This window comes from Macadamia integrifolia, chromosome 10 (genome assembly GCF_013358625.1).
Source record: "Macadamia integrifolia cultivar HAES 741 chromosome 10, SCU_Mint_v3, whole genome shotgun sequence".
In the NCBI taxonomy this organism is placed as follows: domain Eukaryota; kingdom Viridiplantae; phylum Streptophyta; class Magnoliopsida; order Proteales; family Proteaceae; genus Macadamia; species Macadamia integrifolia.
In genome coordinates, this window is record NC_056566.1 from 7,758,367 (window position 1) to 7,770,876 (window position 12,510).

The 12,510-nt window shown below is 37.9% G+C and overlaps 1 protein-coding gene across 2 annotated transcripts in view; it reads left to right on the forward strand.

Moving 5' to 3' along the window:
• LOC122091133 (protein FAM133) overlaps nucleotides 1-12,510 on the forward strand; it is a 74,127-nt gene that overhangs the window by 14,830 nt on the left and 46,787 nt on the right. For both annotated transcript variants that reach the window (XM_042660972.1, XM_042660973.1), the window contains exon 2: nucleotides 2,339-2,440. In XM_042660972.1, coding sequence (XP_042516906.1) covers nucleotides 2,339-2,440 — 102 coding nt within the window. The remainder of the gene's footprint in view (nucleotides 1-2,338; nucleotides 2,441-12,510) is intronic.

Here is a 12,510-nt window from a genome sequence, read left to right on the forward strand (position 1 = left end):
TGATGCTTTTGCTTGAGGATCTCCGTTCGTACACTTATTGCAGCTTAGAGAGTAGAGAGTATTACCTCATCCATGAACCATTTTAGTTAAAAAAAAAATACTTCTCAAAGCCTTTTTTCATGGAAATAGCATCCATACTTGTTGGTTTACATTGGTTTTTTTTCCTATGTGATGCATATCACCGATCTGTGGATTCATAGAGGGAAATAGATTTTTTCTTGTAAATAAATGATGCATATAACATTGACCTTATGTTATGTAGCTTATTTTATGTCATTTCAAATTTTCAGTGTACGATAATGTGACTCATCAGTCATCAATGTTATTGTTAATCAATTAAGTAATTATCTATGATGTCTTTTAAAATTCTTATGATTATGGTGTGTCATGTGTTGATTATGGAATAAAGCATACTAGCCAAGGGTTCCAAAGAGTCGGAGACTACTTACATAGGGTACGAAGTCAAAGTACTATTTTAAGTTTGATTTTTAAAAAACTGATGATTCTATTGTGTTTAGAATGCCTAAAATAGGGTAAATACCAAGTTTCAGGGGGTACAAAGACCATATAACCACCAAGTCGACCGGGAAAAAATACATGATCACGGTGAGAGCTCACTAGATCTCTCTTTTTTGGATCAGCGAGATGGGGGGCGAGAGTGAGATCTTAAACCTTGGGAGTAATGAGATGCATTGAAGACCTTCAACCTCCATTCAAAAGATTTGTTGAGCTACATTGAAGACAAAAATCACCTTTATAGGTGAAGGAAATGAGAGAAAGGAAGGAGGGGGGGGGGTCCATTGTTCTAGCACTTGAAGATTCAAGTTTCCCCACCAAAGGGGTTAGCGTTGAAGATTTTAGTGGTTTTCTGGGGACCATAGTTAATACTTCTGTACTGACAGACATATTCCTTTTATTTCACAAGCCCATTTTGTATTACTTAGATTTACTTGAAGGGTTGCATATTTTAAAGGGGGAAGGGGGAAGGGGGAAGGGGGAAGGGGGGGGGGTGGACGTGTATTAAATTTCATAAATATAGTAACTGTCAAGTTGGGGTTGTAGCCTTTGCCTGAGTTACAGCTCAGGTTGAAGCAGGTGTTTTATCACCTGGATTGTTGCTGCAGTCAAAATATATTAGTGTAATTGGGCATAATTGGAAACCCTAGTTAGAGTATTATCCCGCAGATGTAGGCAATTTTCCAAACTGTGTAACTTGTGTTGTGTGGTTATACTTGTATCTGTTAGCATGGTTCTAAATCTCAGGTTTCGACCAGTCGAAACTGAAATTAGGTCGAAATTTCCAAAACCTGGTTGAAAGTTTTTTTTCTGGGCTATTTCTAGATTTGGGTCAAAATTTCTGAAATTTTCCAAAATTAATGTCGAAATTTGCAAGAGTTAGAACTATATCTGTCAGTATAGAAGTGTTATGTGCTGCAAGATGGGTGTGCACAGCTTGGTATGCCTGGCCACATAGTGGTTGCAATGCTGGTGTGCACATGAATGTGTGTTTTATTGTCAGTGCAAGAATTCAGGGATCACATCAGTGACTACAGTGTTGGGAACATCAGTGTGCTGGTGAGTAAAATTGAAGAATTAAGACCTTGATTCACCCGCTTCTTAGTGTGTGTACCTGGGAACTTCACAATTCTATTTGTTTTTATAGTACGTTTATTTGAATTATTTATGTATTGAAACAGGTATTCCCTTTGTATTTGTGTGACCTTCATTTTTTCTTCCTAGTACATTCTTGCTGTTCTATGTGTAACTTTGGTACATCTCAATTTCCTTACAAATACTCCTGCCAATACTGATAAGTTAATCCTTGGTATCAGGTTATCTGTAATGATTGATGGTAGCTACTTTTTTACTGATAAATTCAGTTGATATTTTGTGTATTAAATGAATAATAGTCACGAATGTTTGAGTTAGTGAAATGTTCAATGAATTTGGTGGATATCTAGTCAGTTTTAACTTATTTTAGGAAATGATCCAGTGGAGGATTTCTTAAATTTGGATTTTAAATTGTATTTATGAAGTAAATTTGGCTTGTCATTGCTGCCCCCTCTCCCCCCCCCCCCCCCAAAAAAAAAAGAAAGAAAAGAAATGTGCTTGTCATTCTAAATTAAAATTTTCTGTTTGTAATTGAGAATAAAATGAGTTTGCGACCAGATTTTCCTCGTTTGTATTGGTTAAGATGAGCATTCACCCCACCCCCAAGTTGCCACTGTCATCTGGTGCAATCTATGCTTGACAGGAAATTCTGATTGGTAATATTAGTGCAGTCTCATATCCTAGATAGTTTCCTTTCCTGGATTTTCACTGATGAGGACAGTCTCAGGTGGACGGTTCTTTTCATTCACCAGAGTGGCATGCTGCTCGTTTGGCCAGTCTCAAAACTTCTCATACGATTACCTGGGACGAGTACAAAAGGAAGCAAAAGGTAATGTGTGAAATGAAGAAAATGTTCTGCTATTTGCATGCCAAATGCTGAAAGAAATATCTGTATATCTCTTAATTTGTCATCAGCCTGAAATTCTCACGTTGATCCTGAATAAATCATACTTAATGTTTATATAGATACACAGAAAGCCCTTCATCAAAAAAGGAACTCTCACTAAAATATTCCATTATGTGGACACTCCCCTTATCATGGTTAACAACAAATTTCCAGAAGCAGAACACTACCGCAGGGGATTGACACTTATACCCCCACGGAATAAACATATGTGGTTTACAACCATTGTAAATTACATTTAAATGTATTTTGCTTAATTAGAGTGATGATGGAGATACAGTGTATGTCACGCACTTTGGGGTGTAGTGGAGAGAAACCAATTGTTGCTTTAGTACTCTCTATGTGGTTGATGCAAGAGGCAATGTGCTTAGCACTGTGAAGAAAACTGCCCCCCAGGGGTGTTCCTGATGTACTCCCCATCTCTTGTTGAGAAAGACAGTAATAGGTTACTCTGTGGATATGTTGCTAATTCTCGGAACCTTATATGATGCAATATGTAATGAAGAACAATTAGTTACCAAACACATTCTTGTATTTCTGCTGAAAAAAATTGGTTTGCTTATGTTACACAAAAATGTACTTTTCAACATAATCTAAAATATTAGGCTAATAATTCTAGTTAGAGGTTTGTCTAGATTGACAGTCTACAGAGGTATCTCTTGGCTGGTGGGATAGATGCCCTCAATTTAGAAGTAGTTTTTGGAAAAATTATGCCCCCCTCCCTGGACTTTGCTCGAATGGCATTTGTACACCCATTGTTTCAGCAATTACATCCCTCCCGTACATTTTAAAGATTCTATCAAGACCCAGTTCGTTAGTGCCCGTTAGGTTGGCTCTGTTATGTGATGATGTCACGTAAAAATAAACCTCTTAATGGCCAAAATACCCATTAATTAGTGTGTATATATAATGTAGAACTAGAATCACAAGTGATCCTAATCCTAGGTTGGATCTAAAATTCTGGCTGAATAGGGAAGATGTCCTCCAATAGGCTTGGTTTTAGCTCTCAAACACTCTCTCACAGCAAACAAAAAAAAGGAAAATAAGAAAAGAAAGAGAATTCGATGGAGGGTTGAGAAGGGGGAAGAAGAATTAGTGAATGGGCATCTCACGCCTCAGGTTTTGGCATCTCACCCAACTGCATCAGCATAAGCCATCTTTTTTTTTTTTTTTCATTAATAAATTCGTCTTCGATGCTGTAGCCCTTTACAAACTTATATAGAATACTCAAAACTGACTCAAACACTAAAAAGGAAAGACCTAACCCAATCCCTAACTAACTGGAAAACCTAAAGTAAATAGGAAATTGAAATAACAAAGGAAATAGACTCAAAACAGGACTCTAACTATAAAGTGATCCATTACAAAAAACCCACGGGATCAAAGGCCCAAAACATACATAACCCAACTCAAGGCTTATTTGCAATAAAATAAGCCCATTAAGTTACTTATCTACGTCAATTCGCCCTCTCTTAGAGAAAATTCGTCGTGGAATTTTGTAGAGTGTGAGGGTGATTATAGCATGGTCCACGTCCCTCTTCAAGCCGTAGAAAAATTTAGGTAGCCCTTTGATAATAAGGATGTAGTCTAGAATATGAAGAGCTCGAACTTCTAGATACTTCAATGGGATGACGAACTTCACATGTATAACCTCAACATCATCGGATGTATCCATAGGTCATATGTGCCTTCAAGCTCTTCAACCTTCATGATGCAGATTAATTACCAAACTAGGCTTGTTTTATTAGGAATAAGCCTGGGGTTGGGTTGTACATGTGTTGGGCTTTCAGTCCATGTGGTTTGAGTGTATTAGGCCACTTTTATGGGTCAAAAATATGGGTTCTAAGATTGAGTACGGAATTACTAGTTATTTTTATTTTTCTTTAGTTTCCTTTTTTGATGGGGATATTTAGTTTCTAATTTCAGTACCTAGTGAGATTCTAATTTTCAGTCATAAGTTAGTTTCTAATTCCAGTTGTTTTATTTACTAGTTTACTTTTCCAGATTTAGTAACTAGATGCTAGTAATCTTTATTTCAGTTTTTTAGTAACTTTGAAGTTACTAAATTGTAATCACCCCCTGATCATTATTATAAATAAAGGAGAGCTCTCATTAGTAGAGCCACGATTTGATATTGAAAAAAAAAGTTGCTGTTGGTCACTGCTATGCTTCTACTGGTTTCTCTGTGTCTGATCACAGAACAAGGGACTGGTGTTTGATCCAATTGACACTTTGCGGCTAGAAGTCCGATTAGATTCTTATTATTTCTGGTTTCTCTTATTGTGGTTATCTTCTTCAATTTCCCAAGTAAAAATCTGAACTTTCTGCAGAATTATACTGGGTTCTGAATCTCTGTTTCTCTTCCATTGACCTGTACTGTTCTACTCATCCAGCCATCTGATGGCCTTAAGCTTTTGATCGAGTGTTACCCTGGCTGTGTGGAAGACTCGATCCAATTTATAGAGTGTTCTGACCATGGATCTGTTAGTTGTTGGCATTATCCCTGTTTTGGCCGATTGAAGTATTCTGCCAAGAATTGTTGTCTAATCTGTGTTGACTGTTGAGGTTGATTGCTGCCTTTATTCCCCGATGGATTGGACCTTTTAAATTAGTAATCTGAGTTGTTTATATGCTTCTTAATATTCTTCTATTGAATTTTCTGAAGTTGTTAGGATCGACTACAAGGTTTCAGAACCTGCTGTCCAGAATTGAGTTCTGGTTTGGTTTATCTGTTCCTGTGGTGTTTTGTTTCTGATTGTGCCTTATTCAGTAATCTATACCTGTTGCTAGTTAGTTTACTTGTTGGTGTAATCTCTGTTTCCAGAAATCCCAGATTCTGGGTTTGAAAATTCTGGTTTTCAAGGACTGTTGATTGATTACTTTTGGATTGTTGTTGCTGCCTACTATTGGGTGATTATTGGTTGTTCTTTGGTTTAAAAGTTCCTGTTGTTTGGGTCTAGTTTGAGCTTTCAAATCTAGTCTACATTAAGTGGTATCAGAGCATGGCTGAGAACAACACCCGCACCCTGGTTTTTATTATGGAGATGCTACAGAATATGAGAACTAAACTGAAGGCTGAACAACAAGCTTTGCGGCCTAAACTGAAAGTAAGGTTGTTAGCTATGGAGACCCAATCACAACCACTTACCCGTGATTAAGTGGAAGCCCCATTGAATGTAACTGCTCAGTTGGTTAACAGGAGACCGATCCCTAATCTGAGAGCACCACAGAGGGTTCCTGTAGTGCAACCTAATTTTGAAGAACATATAAGGGGTTACTTTGAGACTGAACATCCCACATACCAGAGGTATTCAGGAGATTCACAAAAGGTTAAACTTGATATGAAGGAGTTTGATGGTAAACATGACCCCCAATTACTTTATGATTGGATAGCTACATTGGATAACTACTTTGACTACTATGACCTATTTGAGGAACGAAAAATTAAACTAGCTCGTGGTAAGCTAGTTGAGGCTGCTTTTGATTAGTGGAGAACCTATGAGCGTGAACTGGAAGACCGTGGTAAAGAACCTACTACATAGGAGGAGATGAAGCAAGAACTATCTAACAAGTACTTGCCACGTAACTTTAAGACTTGCATATAAGACCAGTTGAACTCTCTTCATCAGGGAAATATAACTGTGGCAAAATATATGAACAAATTTGATGCACTTTATTCTCGTGCAGGCATTAGGGAGAATGAGAAGCAATTACTTTCTCGGTTTTGACTGCGATTGCGGGCTGAAATTAATAGGGGAATTGGTGTTGCTGATGTGTATACAGTGAGAGATTGCTTTGACAAGGCTCTTCGAGCAGAGGAATGTATAGCACAGCCAGATAGAAGGTTTGGTTATCAAGCTGGGGAGGTCAAGAAAATTTTTCCAGCCACTAAACCTAACACTTCAGCGGTCCCAATAGCCACAACTCCTCTATGTGAAGTGAAGATACCTCTATTCAAACCAAAAGAACTTGAAGTCAAGGTTCACATTGAAGAGATAGTTTTTGAAGCTTCAAAGACAGAAGGTCAAGAGATAAAAGATTCCACTGAAGAGTTCTACATTGAAGAGATTATAGTAGACAAGACTGAAGCTGTGGAAGATGAGGAGATGGGTGAAAGCATAGTTTTTAAGGCGCTGGTAAGGCGACGCCTTAGCAGCGCCTTGGCGCTAATGCGGTCTAGAGATGGTAAGGCAGTGTTCTGCCTTATGTGAAGTGGCGCCTTATGGATTTTTTTTTGTTTAATCACATTTTAAAATTACTTGATGAAGATTCCAAATATAGATTTTTTATTGGTAGGTGTATGGTTTTGTTAACACTTGAGATGTATGGGATCAGCTTTACTCCATCAAAAATAACCAAAACAAACAAAACAAAAACACGATTCACAAACAGGGGTTGGATTTTGTCAAGGGTTTTAAGAAAGGGCTTTGTGAAGGAATCAAGGAACAAGGAAGAACCATTGATCCAGGCCACCATTTTGCTCTAGCGGTGAGCTTCATTCTTCTTTGACGGGAATAGAAATATAGTGGATGACCTTAGGACTTAGGCACTCATTTTGGCATCATAGTTCATAGAGATAAGTATAATAAATACTTGTATTTTTTATGTCTTCTTTTCTTTATATTTATAATTTTGTTTCATAATTATGTATTTATATTATATTTTAATATGTTATGATGATTAATGATTGATGATTGATGATTTATGAAGATGCACTTAGTTTATTCACTTTATTGATTTGTTTTCTTGATGAATATCTTACATTGGTATGAATATAAACCTTTAATATTTATTTAACATATGAGTAATAGAATTCAACTAGGATTTGAGCCAAATAGATTGGTTTTATAAAAAAATTACACATGAACGCTTTAGTCGATAAGATGACGCTTTATGCCCGCCTTATCGCTAAGGCGCTCTGAAAGACCCTCAAACGCCTCCGTTGCCTTACCGCCTTAAAAACTATGGGCCTTACACAGTCCAACCAACATGTCTTTGAGATTCATGATGAGAAGGACGAGTTTGTTCCAATCCTTGATGAGAAGGTTACCAACATTGACGACCCCATGCACACGACATTCACAGTTGGTATTGATTCAGAGGTTGAGCATATAGAGTTTGTTATGCCATCATGGTTCTTTGAAGAGAAAGCTCCACGCCTTGAAGATTACCTTCCAAAAGTCTACAAGCAGCCCGAATTTTGTTTGAGAATGGTCAAAGCTGCTAATCACATGTTCCACCCTCATCACTGCAAAATTTGAGGACGAATTTTTTCAAGATGGGGAGAGTTAATGCAGATTAATTACCAAACTAGGCTTGTTATATTTGGAATAAGCCTAGGGTTGGGTTGTATATGTGTTGGGCCTTCAGTCCATGTGGTTTGGAGTGTATTGGGTCACTTTTATGGGTCTAAAAGAGGAGTTCTAAGATTGAGTGCGAGAATACTAGTTATTTTCCTTTTTCTTTAGTTTCCTTTTTAGATGGGGATATTTAGTTTCTAATTTCAGTACCTAGTTAGTTTCTAATTTTTAGTCATAAGTTAGTTTCTAATTCTAGTTGTTTTATTTCCTAGTTTACTTTTCCAAATTTAGTAACTAGATGTTAGTAATCTTTGTTTCAGTTTTTTAGTAACTTTGAAGGTACTAAATTGTAATCACCCCCTGATCATTATTATAAATAAAGGAGAGTTCTCATTAGTAGAGCCACGATTTGATATTGAAAAAAAAAGTTGCTGTTGGGCGCTGCTATGCTTCTACTGGTTTCTCTGTGTGTCTGATCACAGAACAAGGGACTGGTGTTTGATCCAGTTGACACTCTGCGGCGAGAAGTCCGAGTGGATTCTTATTATTTCTGGTTTCTCTTATTGTGGTTATCTTCTTCAATTTCCCGAGTAAGTAATCTGAACTTTCTGCAGAATTATTCTGGGTTCTGAATCTCTGTTTCTCTTCCACTGACCTGTACTATTCTAATAATCCAGCCATTTGATGGCCTTAAACTTTTGATCGAGTGTTGCCCTGGCTGTGTGGAAGACTCGATCCAATTTATAGAGTATTCTGACCATGGATCTGTTAGTTGTTGGCATTATCCCTGTTCTGGCCGATTGAAGTTTTCTGCCCAGAATTGTTGTCTAATCTGTGTTGACTGTTGAGGTTGATTGCTTCCTTTATTCCCCGATGGATTGGACCTTCTAGGTAGTAATCTGAGTTGTTTATATGCTCCTTAATATTCTGCTATTGAATTTTCTGAAGTTAGGATCGACTGCAAGGTTTCAGAACCTGCTATCCAGAATTGAGTTTTGGTTTGGTTTATCTGTTCCTGTGGTGTTTTGTTTCTGATTGTGCCTTATTCAGTAATCTATACCTGCTGCTGGTTAGTTTACTTCTTGGTGTAATCTCTGTTTTCAGAAATTCCAGATTCTGGGTTTGAAAATTCTGGTTTTCAAGTACTGTTGATTGATTACTTCTAGACTATTGTTGTTGGTTGTTCTTTGGTTTAAAAGTTCCTGTTGTTTTGGTCTAGTTTGAGCTTTTAAATCTAGTCTACATTACTTCAATCCAACATAAATCTCTTTTGGTTCATCTACTTGGTGGTTCTCAATCGGTTCCGTTGATGGTTTAACCACAACTTCATTCTTGAACCCCTTAGGATCTTCTTCTTGACTGTTCACAATCATCACAGTTGTTGTAGTGTCAAGTTCCTCAGTCTCAACCTCATTGTACAATGTGGCAACCTTGTTGCTTTCGAATTCTTCTACATGAGTCTCGTTGATGGGAACATCAATGACTAGGTCTTCCTTGACAATAGGAATTGCGGGAATTTCTTCAACACTAACCTCAACTTTTGACTCTGGTTTATTGGTTGGAGGTGTCTTCTTTTGTTGCTCCTTTGCAATTTGTTGCAACATAAAGGCCACGTGGTCAAACCATTTCTTCATGTTCTTGTCACCTGTGGGTGGCTTTTGGGGTGTAATTGGAGGGAACTCTAGTGGAACGAAGTACATACTTTGTTCACTTTTGGATAGGTACATGCCTGCCAACTCGTATTGCATCTAGTCCCAAGTTCTAGGCTCACACCCTTGAGGTTGAAGTTGCCTTTCACGGATTCTCCATTGTATTCGAACACAATCACTCATTTGGAGGCAAACGTATTGAAGCCGTCGCGTCTCTATCAAGTTGTAGTTGTCAAAGTACACATCTAATTCATACATCCATTCAAGGAAGATGTGTGAAGAAAGTTTCTCACGAAATTCACATGGCTCCACCCTTGGTTTGGCTAGGCTTTGATACCAAATAATGTAGAACTAGAATAACAAGTGATCCTAATCCCGGGCAGGATCTAAAATTCTGGCTGAATAGAGAAGATGTCCTCCAATAGGCTTGGTTCTAGCTCTCAAACACTCTCTCACAACAAACAAATAAAAGAAAAATAAGAAAATGATGAGAATTCGATGGAGGGTTGAGAAGGAGGAAGAAGAAATAGTGAATGGGCATCTCACCCCTCAGGTTTAGACATCTCACTCAACTGCATTCCACAGCACAACGTAAGCCATCTTTTTTTTTTTTCATTAATAAATTCGTCTTCAATACTGTAGCCCCTTACAAACTTATATAGAAGACTCAAAACTGACTCAAACACTAAAAAGGAAAGGCGTAACCCAATCCCTAACTAACTGGAAAACCTAAATTGACTAGGAAATTGAAATAACAAAGGAAATAGACTCAAAACAGGACTGCAACTAAATCAATGAATTAAATCCCGTTTTCCTACTTTTTACCCATATTTTAAGCCCATTAAAGTGGCCCATTATAAATAAAACCCTTGAGATCAAAGGCCCAACACATACTTAACCCAATCCAAGGCTTATTTGCAATAAAATAAGCTCATTAAGTGACTTATCTACATCAGTTTACTACTTACTCTTTTGATTAAAACCGGGCTTCATCTTCTACCTTTGAACTTCTCATCTCCGGCAAAGTGCGAGCAAGCCCAATCCTTGCTTCAGCGTTTACCCCACTGGCGAAGTGCGAGCAAGCCTTCTTCTGCAACCAGGATACAAGAATTTTCACTACTGTGTTTCCTAATTTCATCTATTATCCGGTAGCACCTCTGAATTTATCCACCTGACTTTGTCGCCAGAATCTGTCCTAAACGGGCGAATGGCTCAGCCATTATCAGCAAGCCTTTTTTCTCTTTTGTTGTTTAGCTTACTTGATGAACAACCAGCCATGGCTGATTGGTGTACTCCCATGCTGCTTGCTCAATCTCCCTAAAATTAAACATGGGAAAGAAAAGTTGTAACCATTAAGTACACATTTCTCCGGTAGCACCTCTGAATTTATCCACCTGACTTTGGGCTGATATGCAATCCCTACTGTTTCCTAATTTCATCTATTATCCTGTAGCACCTCTGAATTTATCCACCTGACTTTGTCACCAGAATCTGTCCTAATCGGGTGAATGGCTCAGCCATTATCAGCAAGCCTTTTTTCTCTTTTGTTGTTAACCTTACTTGATGAACAGCCAGCCATGGCTAATTGGTGCACTCCCATGCTGCTTGCTCAGTCTCCCTAAAATTAAACATGCGAAAGAAAAGTTGTAACCATTAAGTACACATTTCTCCAACATTCTGACCGCAGCAGCTGGTGAATTTGATCCTGAAGATCGGGACAGACAGAGAGGTAGAGTGAGTGTTAGTGCTAAAGACGGAACTTCTGTGGTTTTTTCACTCTTGCTGCTTCTAAATCCACCTGGTTATTTTTTCTCAACAAAACCCATAAAGAAATTGGGCTTTTCCCAAAAAATTCCTAATCCCATTTGATTCTTATTGGTATGGTAGCAAGAGCAGAAGAAGAAGAAGACAAAGGAATCCACAAAGCTTCGGATAAGGATTTCAGAGACGAGAGGTTGAGATGTATAAGGTGGATTACCGTTGGCCTGTCTTCGTTTCATTTAGAAGTTCTCTGCCTAATACATCTTGACATCTGGTGTAAAATAAACCTAAAAAGGCTGCTAAATTTGAAGGAAATACAACCCTAAAATCAGTTTGTAAGGATAAAATATTAATAATCAGCTACAATTAGCAGAAACCAGATGGGCAATAATAGGTCAGAGTCGGAAGGATCCAAGAAGAGTAGTATGCGTCGCCTTCTTCCCTCCCTTCTTCCTTCTCCGATTCCATTATCAGGTAGCACCTCTGATTTCAACAGCTGCTCATTGTCAAATTCAGAGGTGCTACCTGAGATGAATTCAGCCACCTGACTTTGTGACTGTGGCTACGGAGGTGATGGTGGCGGTGGTGGCTGGAGAAACTAGGGTTTTATTGGAATATGTTTTAGGGTTGGGTTGGGTATGCCTATAGGGTTAAATATGAGCAAAAGGCTAAAATGGTCTTTTGTTCTAGGATGTTTTGGTTCAAGGGTAAAATGGTCTTTTGTATTTTAAAACTAACAGCAGACTAACACCGTTAGATGCAGGGGAGGGGACATAATTGCTTAAACAATGGGTGTACAAATGCCGTTTGAGCAAAGTCCAGGTGAGGGGGGGCGTAATTTTCCCTTATTTTTTTTTTGTTTAAAATTAGACACAACACAAAGTATATCCAATTGGGGCCAGAGTTTATTGGTGGGACTTGGGGGAAGTGCTGACTCCCAGAGTTTATTTGCATTTCCTCCTAGAGTATATGTTATCCTGTAATTATGCGGTAATTAAATATAAAAAATTCAATTGATTTAGGTCTTGACTAATACCAATATGATTTTTTTGGTTGAAATCACTAGAAATCTGGTAAAAATATGAAAGTGCTAGAAAATTGTTATTTTTTGGAGTTTGCCTAGATTTTCAGGCTGTTCTTTGTAGCAAAGATGAACATCTAGGAATACGGAAATGCATAAGCAAATCATCCGTAATAATTTTGTTTCCTTATACATACCAAATCTATTATCAACAAAGGAACGCAAACATATACTGCAACTACAGCAACAAGAAAAAGATAGGAC